The following is a 16,052-nucleotide window of genomic DNA, read 5'->3' as shown; positions in this document are numbered from 1 at the left end:
ATATATATTATAAAATAAATATAGCTAATATATTATAAATAGCTAAATATATTATAAAATAAAAAACTCATTAATTTTAAGATAATTTTTTTTATTTTACTTATTTATTAACATCATTATTATACAAATTTTATTGAACTTAGTACTTAAAAATTTTTATATATTTAATATTTACAATTACAAGGATATATATGAAAATGTTATTATATTATAACAAAATACATTATTCTTTTAAGAATTATTTATTACACATAAACGATTATAATGTGATACATATTGTATATCTTCTAAATGAAAATATAAGTGAAAATCAGACTTGTTAAGTTCTGTTTTTAATCTAAATCTAATCCTTCATCATCATCACCTTTCTTATCAGGACTAGATGTTGGTGGAGCTTGTTTAGTATTTTTGTCCTCCTGTCCTTGCTGTGTTTGCTCTTGGCCACTTTTAGCTTCTGACTCGAGGGCAGTGACGAATTCTTCAATGTTTCCACTGGCTGCAGCATTGACAGCATCTGGACCCAAGCCAAATTGACGGATGACAGGTCCCGCCTGGCCTGACTGCAAAGCAGACCAGAACATTGATAGCGCCTGGGAGAACTGGGGAGACACTAGCGTGGTACACAGGTGATCCCCTGGTGGTAAGTGCGGGCTCATTGCACGCTCCAAGTTTTCCGTTGCAGAAATCGCCGCAGGGATGGCATTGGTCAGCTCAGTTGCTACTCCCCTCTGCCGGACAATAAGCTGTGCTGTAGGTGGCCGAAAACAACAAATAATCCCAGAGAAACTTCCCCAACTGCTCAGTAGGGCGAGAGTCTCCGACAGCCAGGAAAAGTTCATGTGGAAAAGAATATTAAATAACGAAAGAACCATGCCTCTGTCTCTTGACTTTATATAAGTAGTATTAGTTTTGTCACTTTATATAGCGTTTCAGTAACTGCTGATACCATTGATTCTATGAAATGATAAAAATTTATATGTTACACAGCTAAAATTCATAATACTTAATAAATATTATTGCTTATTTACTGATTTATTTTATTTTTTGATTTTGTTATAACATTAAAATATAAAGGAAATTATAGCATATAAACAATAAAATAAAAACGAAAATATATAAAAGCTGTGTAAACAATTATTCTATTATGTATTATTTAATGAATAAATTTGATAAATTTTTTATTTGAATTAATAGAATTCAAATTATATTAGTTTTAGTAAAAAACTAGTAAAGACAAATGTAACATCTATATAAATTATACATTAAGTAGTATATTTAAGTTTTATAAATAATATTAATATCAATCAACTAATTAAAATAAATTGGAAATTTTAATTATATTATAATTAAAAATAAAAAATGTATTATTATTAAAGAAATAAAATATTTTATAAATTAAAGAAAAAAAATTATAATGTTTATAATTATATGACATATATGTTAATTTTTGCAACTAAAAAAGAAAAACTACAGTTATTTGTATAAATATATAAAATAAATTATATAAAATTTTTGTTACTACCTGGCCTTCAAATTTATTAATTCATATTATTACAAAATTTATATCAAATCAATTTTGTCATATAAAAAATAACATATAACAGAGTAGTCTTTGAAGAGCTGTTTAGGAAGATAATTTTAAATTATTAAACAATGAAATATCATTTCAAGCACGTTATCAAGAATACCATTTTGTTCCTGATAATGATAACAGCTGTAAAAAAAGATATAATTATAAAAAGACATAGATAACATGTTATAGTAAATATTGTTTAATCATTGTTATTGTTGAATAAAATATAATTATATAGTATTAAAAAATATAATTAAATAATATAAAATATATAATTATATTTCGTAAATTACGTGATATGAAGTTTAGTATGCACGCGCATGCTTACATGGTGGCGCCTAATCTCTATATATGTGTATAAATTAAAACATTTTTATTAATACATAAATAAATAGATTATAATGATAAAATTTTTATATCACATATGAAGAAATCATAAATTTTTTATCAAAAAAAAAAAATATATATCTTATATGAATCAAATTCATTATAATAATATAAACAATAAAATGAATATATATATTTTATATATTATATCTTTTATATATCACCTACACTGATATGATAAAATATTAAGAAAAAATTAATGTATACACATAATATATATCATTGTATTATATAAAATAAATATTATAATATATATACTATTAAAATATATATTAAAACAATGAAAATTTGAATTGTTACTAAATTATTATTTAAATATGTTTCTTTTAATGAAAATGAAACATAAATAAATATCATTTCATTTAATAAATATTTATTTAAATTTTATTATATGATTATATTTATGTTATCCTTTTTATTATTTTACTATTTTATATGTTTTTTATATATATCTCTTTATGTTATTTCATTAATTAAATATAATAATATTATTGTAATTTTTTGTTAATATATTTTTATTTATATATTGCATTAATATACAAATTTTTAAATTATTTCAATATATTCAAAAAATGTACAAATAATAGAAAATATAATAAAAAAAATAAAAATTTATATAGACAAAATAGATAAAAATAGAATATATTTAAAATAGAATATATTTAAATTATATATTTAAATATTTAAATTAAATATTGTTAACAATTTTCACATAATTTTTATATATTGTAAAAATTTATTGAATTTTTATTATTTAGAAAACTATTATTTATTAAAGAATATAATAAAAAATGGAGAATTTTTATTATAAAATATATTTTAAAAAAATTAAAAATTTAAATTAAAAAATTTTCAAAATTATTTAATTTATTTAAGAGGCATGATTGATTTTGATATTAAGTTAAGATCATATATTGCAGTAAACTTAATTGTTTAAGTGAGAATCTTTTTTTTTTGTAACAGATTTCTCTAATAAAAAATACTTTTTTTATTTTACTTTTTGTTTTTCAAATCGATTTTTCGATTTGATTGTTTTTTAACTGTTTTTCGAAATATTTAATTTGAGAATTAATTCTTACATGATGAGCTGAAGAATTAAAATTTGTTACATTGTTGAATTTCAGTAAATTATATTACAGAAGTTTTCTATTACATATTCTCATAATAAATTCATGATCTATGAAAAAATTTTTAAATTTTAATTATCATTAGTCAGAGGATTCTTCCTTAAAACTAATAAAACAATCAATATCATAATACTTAATGATTGATGGAAATACTACGATACTAATTAACAAGATATGTCGTCATATCAGTGAAATAATATTAATGTAACAATAAAACAATGAATAATGTATACAAATAATAATATGTAATTAATATGTAATTGGAAAGAAAAAAAATCTTAAAAAAATCATTTATATATTTTGAAAATAAAAAGTTAAATCGAAAAATCGATATATAAGAAAAAATATTTGTTTTCTTATCCAAGAAACGAAATTCGTTACAAAAAGTAGGATTTTATTTAAAAAAAAAACTAAATTTAACAATAGATATATGATTTCAATTCAATATCAAGAAAATGTCAATTAAACTTTTTTGAATTCTAGTTTTGTTTAAACAAAACTTTTTTTGGTATAGCTTAGTTTCAGAGATATTTTATTAAGTTAAAAATTTCATTACACATTAAGTTAAAATGAAATCTATATAATATTAATATTTTATATTTTAAAGAAGTATTAAATAACAATAAAATTGTCTTTTTTCAAAATAAAGTATTAGAAACTACTTAAATATTTAAGATAATATAATATAATAAAAAGTTTAAATATGTAATCTTATAAATATGTAATCAAAAATAGGTGTTATATATATCTACAAAACTATTATGTACATAAAATAAATTCTTTAAAAAAATATATATTACTTTTATTCTATTGTATTTTTTATTTTAATAAATTAATAAGAAGGATAATATCGATAGAATAATATTAAAGCTATATCTAAATGTTAAATATTTACATTAATATTTCAAATACAGTTTTATAATAATAATGTTTTTGAGAAGCTGCAAATTTAAAGAAAATAATAATTAAATAAATTTATGAAAAAAAGATATTACCTGAACAACAGATTCTGTTCCTGTAGTTGTTGGAATTTCTGATAAAAAGTTTTGTAAATCACTGAGTTGAATTTTATTATTTGTATTTGTTGTTGATCCAGATGTTGATGTATCTGATGTTCGTGATGATTTATTATCACCTAAATAAAAAATGTATGTAAATCATTGTAAATTATTTACATAATAAATGCTTACCATTAGTTTTAGGAGAATCATTAGCAGATGCTGATGAAGATACCATTTGTGTAGTAGGTCTTGAAGTATTTGTAGTAACTCGAGTTGATGCTGTTGTTGTAGAAGCTCTAGTACTTTGCACACCTTGAGGTCTATTCATTGTACCCAATAAACTACCTAAACCAATTTGACCTACACCCCCAAATAATTGCATTAATTGTTGCTGTGACATATTATTCAATAAATTTTGAAGATCCCCTTCAGGATTTGTACTGCCACTTCTTTGAGATCCAGGAGTTGGTGGATTATTTAGAACTTCATTAATTTTTCTACAATATTCTTCATCTTTATCTGTTTTAAGATCCTGTATAATTAAATATTAATTATGAAAATGTTTTATTGAAGTTTGTAAAATTAATATATTTCATGCATAAAATGCTTATATATTATTATATATATTTTTATAAATTATAAATTATATAATTATATAATTATATAAATATATTATATAAATTATATTTATACAATATATTTTTGCAATTAACCTATTTTTGTTACAATATTTTTTTATAAGTAATATTTATCATCAAAATGTTTTCTAGCATATCATGATATTTATTAACAAATATAACTTTAATTTTATTATATATGTACAATATAAATTTTTAAAGTATTTTAGTTATATTTAATACAAACATTAAAAAATATATAATTATTATCTTTGAAATGATGATATATTAATAATTACGAAATATTGTGATTATTAAACTTTTTAATTTTAAATAATTATTAATTTATAACAAAATATATAATTTTATTAATGAAAAAATAAATTTAATGAATTATCAAGATAATAAAAAAATACTATATTTTATTTTGAATTGTAATTAAAAAATTTTAATTAAAAAATAATTTATTAACACTAAATAAGATTATAATTTTCTTATTGTTTTTTATTTTAAAAATAATCTTTTTATATATTTAAATTGTTAGAAGTTTTTTTTTAATTCTTTTATTATAATAATGTGTATATATATATATATATAAAAATTTATAATAATATAAATTATATGAAATGTAAATAAAATATAAATAAAAATGTAAAATATAATTTTAATAATATTATTATTAAGAATTATTTTTTACCTGGAGCCAAACAAAAAATTTTTTGTTAGATGACTTGAACCGTAAAAGATATACTCTTCCAGTTTTACACTGAGGAACATGTTTAAATTCACAATCATCAGGAAAAATAATTAAATCCTATAAAAAATATATATATAGAAAAAAACAATTTGTAATGTATATGCATATGTATAAATATTATAAATAATACAATTTTTTATCATTTTTAAATTGTAATAAATTTTAAAGATAATAATATTTTTTACATCTTCAACATATCCTGATACACGATCTTTCCAACAAAAATGCATTAATGAATCGTCAGATTGATAAACGTAAAGTTGGCCTTTTCGAATATCTGGATAAACCATCTTTCCTTTCATAGTCATTTTTCCTGCTTTAAATTCAACTAAATTTTTAGGAGTACTGCGTGAAGCATTATTTCCAAAAAGTGCTCCTCCTGACATACTTGGTCTTTTAAAAAATTTTTTGCCTTTTTTGTTTTGATAAATATATTAAAACTCTACACGCGGTTAATTTACGTTATACGGCGCGCTGATGACACTGCACTTTAAAATGGCGTATTAAAAGATTTCCAATCTTATATAAAATTCTTGAATATATGCGCCACGTAGTAGCAAAATCGAGTATTAGTTTATGTACGTCATGATTTTATCGATAGAGTACATAACCTAATAAACAGTCATAGATTATTTATATTATAGACAAGTTATCAAATGAGGTACAGAATGGATCTGATAATGTCGCTTGTTTCTAATTTTGATTATTTTAAATATTGTTTTCAAAATTATTGATATCTATAATATATCATATAATATATAAAATTGCAATTCTATTGCAATGGCAAATAGAATTAATATTCAATATTAATTGCAGACTTAATATCAATAAAATATTCAATAAGATATTCAATATTCAATGGAATTTTTGCTTTCATGTTCTGAAATATTGAAAAGTTATGTGAAAAATATTTGATATTCTTTATAATTTAGAGTGGAAGAGATTAAATTATATTTAATTCAATTATAAAAGTTAATAAAATTGTTTAATGTTTATAATATTCTTTTTTCAATAAAATATTAATTTATTTTACATCTATTTTTTTGATTAAATACATATAAATAACAAAAATATTTTTCGATGTATTGAACATAATAATTATATTTTATGTATAAAATTACATGTTAGTTTATTGCACTTTATATTAAAACAATATTAATATAATATACTAAACTATATAATAGAATATTAAATAATCTAACTTTTATGAAATAAGAATTATATTGTTATGAATTACATTACATTAGTTTCTAAGAGAAATTTTATTTGATTTGAAATCAGAATTTAAATTTTTAATTTATATTTTGATTCTGTAAAATGTAATAATTAAAAAAAGAATATATATTTAATAATAAGTATTATAATAAATTATAATTTTTATTAAATTATTAATAAAACAAATTATAATTTTGATTGTTTTGAACAATGCGAACAGATCTTCAACGTCATAAAATATTTTTGAAAAAATTATGAATGAATGAGTAAACTAGATTAAAATTTTTTAAAATTATATATTTTTTTTCAATTATATTATGCAATTTGGATGTAATTTTTAGTTGTAATTTATATTGTTAGATAAATATTGTTTAATATGTAATAATAATATAAAATATAAGTTTGTTTTCTCAAAAATACAATAAAAATACAACAATAAGAAGATTAATTGGAATTTTATAACAAATAACATATAAGAACAAAAATTTTTATTTTTTATTATTAATGAATTAGAATATCTGCTTTGTTCTATATTGCATTTTCTTGCTGATTTTTTATCATTTGATTTGGAATTATTTCAAAATTCCATTGACTTCTTTTAATATCTTTTTCAAAAAATTCAATCAGCATCTGTTAAAAAAAATTAATGGTAATTTTAAATTTTAATTTATATTAGTAATATATATTTTACATAATAATTAAAATAATTTATCTATAAAATTTAATCTTATTCATTATCTTCACATATTTCTTTTTTTGAATTTAAATTTGTTATATATTTTATAACATTTTATATATATATTATACATATATATATAAAAATTGTTTCATTTATTTTACAAAAAAAAAGAATTTTTTAATGAAATACAAGTTTTGATTAACATTTTATCTTGTTTAATAGAATATATATATTTTAAATATTATAAAGCCTGAAAAAATTTTTTAATACTATTGCTTACTTGAAAATTAATAAGATTATTATCACAGTCAGTAGTATCAATATTATTCTGATTGATGCCATATTTTTCTATTTTAACATAGATTCTAAATGGTAGTTTTCTTAAACATTCTAACTTCATAATATGCATTTTGTTACAAAAATAATTTGCGAAGTGACCACATATTTTGAATATTATTTTACAATCAATACATTTGAATGGTCCAGTATTGCTGGTAGTTGCAACTCCAAATGTAGAAGTCATATTAATCTATAACAGAACAATACAATCACATAATCAAACAAATTAAATTTAAAATGTAATTAACGAAAGTTACATATTAAAAATTAATTGGGATTTTGCTCATTTTTCTCATTTTGCTCATTTTTCTCTATTAATTTCTTTGTTTTGCACTTGAAAAAATTTTTAAATTTTGTTATTAAAAAAATAATAAAAGCTTTTAAAAATAAAAATAAAAATAAATTATTTTATAAAAATAAATCTCATATTTTATATTAAGAAAAATATTATTATTAATTAAATTTTAATGTTTTAATATTAATATTTTAAAAAACATTTTTAAAATAAAAAATAAAAAATATTTTGAAATATGGAAAATAATTATATAAAATATATAATTATATATATATAATTTTATACAATTATATAAATATTATACAATTATATCATTAATAAAATTTCTAATAATTTTAAAAATAGTCTGCAATTTTTAAAAGATATCTCTATAAAATCTTTGCTTATATCTATGAATAATAGAAAAATACATTTATTACAATTTTTTAATTTTGAATCTTCATTCGAATTTTTGTGAACTAATTGATGGATGATAAAATCACCTTTTAAAGATGTTAATTTAAAGAATTAATAATAATAAATAAGATTAAATATTTATTAATATAAGAAAAAGAAACTAATATTCAGATAAAAAAATAATTACCTTATTATGGTGAGAAACAGATTTTTCATATTTAATCAAATAATTTTTAGTTCGAAAAGAGATAGCGTAACTTTCACATCTAAATAGTTTCTTGAAGTAACGAATGTTGATAATACAATTGTAACTGACTAGGTTTGCCAAACATCTTATTACAAATTCCGCAAAATTTCTTCCATTTCTTCCATCTTCAGTTATACTGTAATTATATTCAGTAGATTCAGTTTTTTCATATTTTTTTCAAATTATATAAATTACATAAGATATCAAAGATATCAAAAAAACTATGAATTAGAATGTCTTTGTGCAATTAATTGTAGTAAATTTGTAGCAATATTTTAAAATTACATAAAATTTTAAATTTTAATATACTTTTTCTACTAGTTTGTATCAAAATATTTTTCATATTTACATTAGAAATATATAATAAAATAAAAGAAATAATATAGTTATAATAATTAGAGACAATTAATTCTAAAATTGAAAAATAAATTATTCAATTTTTTATTAAAAAATTATAGTATTATTAATTAATTCGGATTCATTTTAAAAGATAAAATCATTATTTTTATTTCATATTTTCATATTGTTTCATATTTTCTTGCGAAAATACTTTTATACCAAAAAAAAAAAAAAAATAGAAAATATGAAAATGATTTTCTCTTTTCGAAAATTTCACAAAATAAAACGTTTCTATAATGTTTTTGAAGATAATTTTTTTGAAAATTAAATCTTCCTTTATAATAAAAAATTGCTGTAGTTGATTTTTTATCATCACTTCATTGCACTTGAAGAATGAGTTATTATCATTAAAATAATTTTGGCAATAAGTGCAATTATATAATTGAATTATGTAATTTTTTAAGTAATTTTTAAAGTATATATATATTGAATCCTTATTTTATTTAAAATTTTAAAAAAAGGTAATTTTTCAATTAAATAAGACAAAAATTAAGAATAAAGTGATTGCATTTTCGACTTTATTTTTTAATTATTTTTTAATTGATAATTATAATACAAATATAAATTATACAATATATTTATAAATTATAAAATATAATACAAATTAAAATAAAAAATCAATATATGTATAATAATTTTAATATATTTTTCTCAAGTTTAAAAAATATTTTAACAATAAAAAAATTTGGATCAAATATGATTCAAGAAAAGCAAAATTAAATTTCTTATTGTTTTCTTTTATTTTTTGTTTGTAATGATTAAAATCAATTAATATTTTATTTATTGAAATGAAAAGTAAAAAATTATAAAATTCCAATTCTTTATTATTAAAAAAATCATATTTTCAAAAAAAATTATATCTTAAGTGACAAAAAAAAAAATTTTTTAAATTATTAATAAAATCAATAAAATAGATATCCATTTTTTTCTTTTCTATAATAATGATATTATATTTATATTAATAATACATTTATAATAATCTGCCTAATTTTTTTGAATTTTTTATTAAAATATAAAAGAGATATAAAAGAAATATAAGAAAATATAAAAGAATTGCAATATGAATATTAAAAATGAATATTTATATTAATAATGAATATTTTTTTTTAAATTATAATTGATAATTTGGATTAAAATTGAATATTTTTACTTAATTTTAGACGTATTTAATTTATTCTTTAGTTTATATGTTTATAAAATATTATTGATGATCTTTATTATATAATCTATATACAAAGCAGAATAACTTAATTGCTATAGGATTAATTTTTGAATAATTTATTTTAGACGATTTATTAAATAAAATCCTAAATTCACTTGATATAATTAGATGCAAGTCCAATTGATAATTGCAAGAACGTTGTTTGTGATTTGATAGTTGGATTTCATATGTAATAAACAAATAATTTGAAACTTATCATGAGAAACTTAATCATAAGAATTTATAATATCTTATTTAAAAGAAAAATTCTTTTTTTTGTTTTTTTTTCATTAAAAGAGCATAATAGACAAAAATGATAATATTTCTTTACCTTTTTCTTTACCATACATATTGTTTTTATTGCTTTCCAAATCTTCGTCGAGCATTTTGATTCTTCTTGCTTTTTTTTGCATATCGCTATCCAAACCGCTGTCCGAATTAAATGGCGTGGTAAATCTGTGCGAGGAATGTGTTAAAATATCCTCCTGCTTTTTCCATGCAATTGTATAATTAACCGGTCTATGTTTCGAATCGTAATGCGCCATGTCAATGTCTGATGGTGCTTCTTTACATATTTTCCAATTCGAGTACATGGATAAACCATGTTGCTGTGTGACGTACATTGGCTGCGGTTTGTTCAGAGTGCAATAGAACACTCTGGTCGAGCATTTCAGGCCAAAATATGTATAAGCATGTCTGTTGAGGTAAAGCTGTCTATAAGATTTTTTCGATCGTGGAGTTTCCGGACTTATAAGCGGAAGCATGTTTCCCGTAGGAGTGATTTCGTGATATTTCTTGGTCGTGAACGTGCCCGGTTTTAACGATAACGAAATGTGCCTCAAGAATTTGTTTGGCTTGATTTTTTCTTTAGAGGATACATCGCTGTTTTCTATCAGTTTCGTTTCAGATTTTTCTGTTTTGGTTAAATTTACAGAAGTTGTACTTAGTATACTCGGAGTTGATATATTTGGTATGATAGGACTCAATATTTTCGTCACATTTGGCAAAGATATGAAGGAACTCGAAGTGGAAACTAGTGGTTTATATACCATCGTGCCACCTGAATGGAGATCTGATCTGATCACTACCGAAGAAGTCTCGGAAGTAATGCATTTGTTACTCACGATCTCTTCATTTTTTCGAGAATTTATTGATTGTGATTCGAATGTTATCGTCTTACTTTCACCAGTATTGTTCAATATTCTGTTTTCTCCGCCGAACATTTGCAATGAATTTATCCGTGGACATTTGCCCAGCTCTTCGAGAGATTGTAATGCAGTCTGTACGAATTCTAATCTGTGCTTTTTCATAGGCGATATATACGTGTCAATTAATCTCGTATTGCCTAAAAGAGAATCACAAGAGGGGAAAGACATTAAATTGCTGTAATAATCGGAAGACTTTGAATTTAAATTGGATTCTCTTTTCTCGATTTCCAATTGATATTTTCTTCGAGAACTACCATTCCAATAATATCTACGATGAATATTGAGAATATTGGTGTTCGAATGCGGTACAAAATAATAATTTCCATTTTTAGTTTTACTTTTTCGACACGAATTTTGATTTTTCAATAAAAGATTTTTGATTATAGAACCACGTTTTGATTTGTGAAGACAAACTTTGCATTGTTGAACGAAGCTCTCGCTATAACATCCTTTCCTCAAAAATTCTTTTGCAAAAGAAAGATTCAACGGTTGATCGATGAATTGCTTCGTTTCCACGAGACTTTGTTGTCTTTGGATCAATTTGTATAATCGTGGATCCATTGTATCGATCAATACATGATTATTCGTGATAATCTTATCGATGTGCTCTTCTACTTGGTACTCCAGATTTGGTTTTGGCACAACAATAACTGTCATCGAGGAAGAACTATTTGTAGAAGTGAAGGAGAGGAAAGATTTTTCAATCTTATTATTGGCGCATTGTAATACTGTGTGAAATTTTGGCTTGTAAATTTTTCCAGTTTTAATAGTTCTTAAGTTTGTCATTGTAGAAGATAAAGGGGATGGTGGTGTGCTGGTACCATTACTCCTATCGGACAAATTTACGTCTGAATCCTCCGATATCTATAAAAATGATGGAATATGCAAAAAATTCTATCAACAAATATCTTTTAAAAAATACAAATTTTAGTAATATGAAATATAAATTAATATTGTATATTTATATTTATTGTAATGTACTGTACAAGTATATAATATTGTATATTTGAAAAGACAATAGATTGAATAATATTTTTTAAATACATCAAATTTCATTTTGTTTAAATATCAAAGATTTATTTATTCTATATAATTTATTTTCTTTTCTATTCATCTCTCATTTAAAAATTATTTATATATAAGAGAGATATTATTATTGAAATCATAAAAAGCCAATTAATCGAAACTCACGTACCTTGGCATCACCACTCTCCATTTTGAGGACATGAGTGCGAGATCTGCAATGCTTGTAGAAATTTGACTTAGTCTTGAACGCGAATTCGCAAGGCACACAAAGATACGGTCTCTCATTTGTATGAGCTCTGATGTGTTTTTGTAGAACACTTGATTTTGCATACGATAGTCTGCAATAAGGGCATACATAATCGTTTTTTCTCGATACAATTGATTCTCCTTCCGTTGATTCCAGGGAGATCTCGATTGAGTCTTTCGACGATTCTCTGGAGTCCTTTTTTGAATCCTTTCTTTTAGTTGGCTCTGAAAAACTGTTGTTGACTACAATATTCTTCTTCGGTTCTATTGTTGTAACTTCGGTTGTTGCGATTTTTTTGAATTTTTTATGCAGATAATTTTCACCATCGTTATTGTTGTTGTTATTTTTATTATTATTGTTGTTATTATTATTATTTGTCAACTGTGAATCTGTCATCGCTACAATGTAAATTTCTGAAAATAATTAACGATGCAAAAATTAACGATTGAAAAATTGATTTAAAATTAAATTAAAACTATTACAAGAAACGAATGAAATCCTTGATTTTTCTTTAAATATTTTGGATGTTCCGTTCTGTTAAAATTTTTAAAGATAAAAAAAAAATAAAGAAAATGATAGAAAAATATTAAATTTCATTAAAGAAATAAAAATGACAATAAATTTTCTGAAGTGAAACCACAATGTAATAGAAACAGAATAATCTCATTCTATTCTATTTCTTTTATTTTCTTTAATGCAATTTTAAATTGCTTATAACTTAATAAATAAGATTCTAACTAATATTTTTATATATAAATTTTTGTGTTTATTAGATTAGAATTAGTTTATTAGGTTCTAGAATCAATTTAAAATGTCTCACGAATATATTACTTCAATATGAATATGTATGCGAAAGAACAGAAAATTTATGGAAATAATAAAAGAAATATATTATAGAAAGAAAAATTTTAATTCATGTATGCATTTTTAATAAATAAATATGATAAATATTGATATGTATTGAATTTTAACTCGAACATCATTTATTTTCAATTCAATATCTTCAGAATGAAAACTATTGAGTGAAATAGAAAGAATAGTTTATTAACTGATTTCTTGATCTACACAATTATTCGTTTAATTTAAATTGATGTAAAATTTAAATTGATTTAAAATGTTCGATATAATTTTAATGAAAAAATTTTTATAAAAAGTAAAAAAAAAATATAAATGTTATCTTTTTTTTTATGTTTATACTATGCATTTTATATAATAATTATTATCTTTATTGCATTATATATATTAAAATTTCAATATAAAAATCTAAAATATATATATTATATTAGTTTAACAATTTTTTATTACGAGATAAATGTTTTTAAATATTTTGTCTTTTAGTTAAAATATATTATTAATTAATATTAATACTTTGTCTATATAAAGCTGTTTCTAATACAAAATTAGTTTATTTATAATTCGATAGCTAAATTTCATTCAATCTTTTTGTATAACATTGTCATTTTTACGATATTTAAAATGAATTCTTTAAAACTATCTAATATTTAAGTAAATATCCTATATATATACATATATACTATTTTCTTACCTCTTTTCGTGTTATACAATCATGAGCATGACACTGTCAGATTTATTATAGAAACATGTCATAGAGCACAATAATAATTTCCTTGAAAAAATTGAAAAGAGAATCTCTTCGATTCTTCATTTGTTTGTTTCTCTGGGGCGTTTAGCCGAAGTCACTTCTTTATTTTAAGCTGTACATTTGCTTTGTTGTCTACATCTTTTGCTCTATTCTTTTTCTTTTTTGCAGAAGTAATAAAAAAAGACTTACACGCTTCATCTTTTTCTCTCTGGTATGTGGTAAGACACAGAGTCACAACTTCTCTTTTATCTACTTATTAACACGTCAATCTGTTTGCTATGCAAATCCTAAGCAACCGGTGCTGACGTAGATAACACTAACGCAAATAAGTTTGACGATATCTTTCACTAAAACATTTAACGGCAAGTAGTTAGTCATTGCCTGTATAACGCATAAAAAATATAATTGACTATGTATAATGGTAAGTCATAAAAATTCCACACGGATTCTCTTTTAGTTTCCCACTCTTTATTCGGCAACACTGATACCGAAACCACTATACAATTCTTCTCAATATCAATGCTATTATAACAGATATTAATGTTATTGTATATTATGATTAATATAATAATGATTGCAATCATTAATATAACTAACACATTAAATATTAAACTTGCTTCATTGTTAAACTCACTACAAACACATGAATTCTTACAGTTTACACAGTTCTATAATTTTTGCTTGACGTCATTGGCGTCTAATCATGATTTCATGTATTCATCATTTTGCGTAGTGTTCTCGAACATATTTCGTGCTTTTCTTTAATGATAGATCTTTTTTATATTTTTTGCATTTTTCGTACGGTTTCTTACGATACGATTTCAATTGTTTTGTTTCAAACAAGTTGCTATCATAATATTTTCTTTTTTTTTGTAAACTTGTTTTTTATAAACTTTTTGCAATTGAACTTTACAGAAATCGATTTTTTCACTTTGATTAATCTTCACTTTGCACACTAAAAAATAATGACGTTTCGAGCAGACTGCTACAATACAATATACTTTTATAATCATTCATTTTTATTTTATTCATACAAGAAATTGATTTGATTCACTATAAAGAATCTCAAAACGCATATATCAAGCTTTTGATTTGTGTCACTCACATTGATTCAATCATTATTACTCATCATTTTTTCTGCATAATTCTTGCTTGACAATACTGTGCGAATTTTTTACATTTCTGTTTAATTATTATTTACTATCTATTAATAATACTATCACCACAATCTTTTTCCAAAAAAAAGTAATTATCTAATATGATTTCGTTTTCAAATAGATGCACATTTTCCTATCGGATTTTCAACAAATGATCACAATAGTAAAAACGATAACCGGCAACTCAATGTTCCAGGATTGTTCATTGATATATAAGTGGAACAATACACATGTTATATCTGACAGCATTGTTATTGTTGCGTAACTGATGTCCGTTAAGTCCGTTAAGTTTCTGACAGTTGAGATGAAAAACAGTGGCGTGAGAGAGAATTAATAGGAATCGTTAGTGAACCAGTAAGCGATTATTTTTGACGAAAGAACAGTGAGCGTGCGAGCAATGCGCCGTCTGGTGTAGATGACGACAATCTATTATTTTTCGAGAAGCATAAAGCAATTTCATATATCGAACGCGTACTATCGAGTCGCTGAAAGAATAGACTCCAAGCTCGACCATTACTGAAGAAGATCTTAGTGGGACGAGAGAAGAAGAATTTCACAGTTAAACAAGTGTATTTACA

At 21.9% G+C, this 16,052-nt stretch overlaps 2 protein-coding genes across 3 annotated transcripts; both read right to left on the bottom strand.

Annotated features, from left to right (window-relative positions):
* Window positions 1-226: 226 nt before the first annotated feature.
* Window positions 227-5,995, bottom strand: Rpn13 (regulatory particle non-ATPase 13). 2 transcript variants are annotated; one of them, XM_086912559.1, is made up of 5 exons: window positions 5,648-5,995; window positions 5,403-5,519; window positions 4,278-4,620; window positions 4,083-4,222; window positions 227-560 (listed from the first exon to the last, which is right to left on the bottom strand). In XM_086912559.1, exons 1-5 carry the CDS (start codon window positions 5,846-5,848, stop codon window positions 333-335), a joined length of 1,029 nt encoding a protein of 342 aa, XP_086768685.1. In that variant the 5' UTR covers window positions 5,849-5,995; the 3' UTR covers window positions 227-332. The 2 variants fall into 2 exon arrangements, with proteins under 2 accessions (XP_086768685.1, XP_003695069.4); XM_003695021.4 differs by having other exon boundaries at window positions 227-728; window positions 5,648-5,978.
* A 1,118-nt stretch (window positions 5,996-7,113) lies between these two features.
* Window positions 7,114-15,660, bottom strand: LOC105735893 (uncharacterized). Its single transcript, XM_031917405.2, is given in 9 exon segments — window positions 7,114-7,307; window positions 7,637-7,885; window positions 8,574-8,684; window positions 8,686-8,745; window positions 8,748-8,769; window positions 10,267-10,286; window positions 10,566-12,305; window positions 12,637-13,127; window positions 14,261-15,660. Coding segments are annotated over 8 exon segments (2,778 nt in total). The 5' UTR covers window positions 13,111-13,127; window positions 14,261-15,660; the 3' UTR covers window positions 7,114-7,205.
* Between the last annotated feature and the right edge of the window lie 392 nt (window positions 15,661-16,052).

This window comes from Apis florea, unplaced genomic scaffold (genome assembly GCF_048593485.1).
Source record: "Apis florea isolate Af1SG1 unplaced genomic scaffold, ASM4859348v1 contig_1794_pilon, whole genome shotgun sequence".
Lineage (NCBI taxonomy): Eukaryota > Metazoa > Arthropoda > Insecta > Hymenoptera > Apidae > Apis > Apis florea.
This window is presented reverse-complemented; position numbering and strand designations above follow the sequence as displayed.

Excerpts from the sequence above, each read along its gene's own strand:
- Rpn13 (XM_003695021.4), bottom strand. The coding sequence starts at position 5,848 with ATGTCAGGAGGAGCACTTTTTGGAAATAATGCTTCACGCAGTACTCCT. Across the intron at positions 4,223-4,277 it reads TGATTCTCCTAAAACTAATG|GTGATAATAAATCATCACGA; the intron begins GTAAGCATTTAT and ends TTTTTTATTTAG. Across the intron at positions 729-4,082 it reads GAACAGAATCTGTTGTTCAG|AGGGGAGTAGCAACTGAGCT; the intron begins GTAATATCTTTT and ends ATTGTCCGGCAG.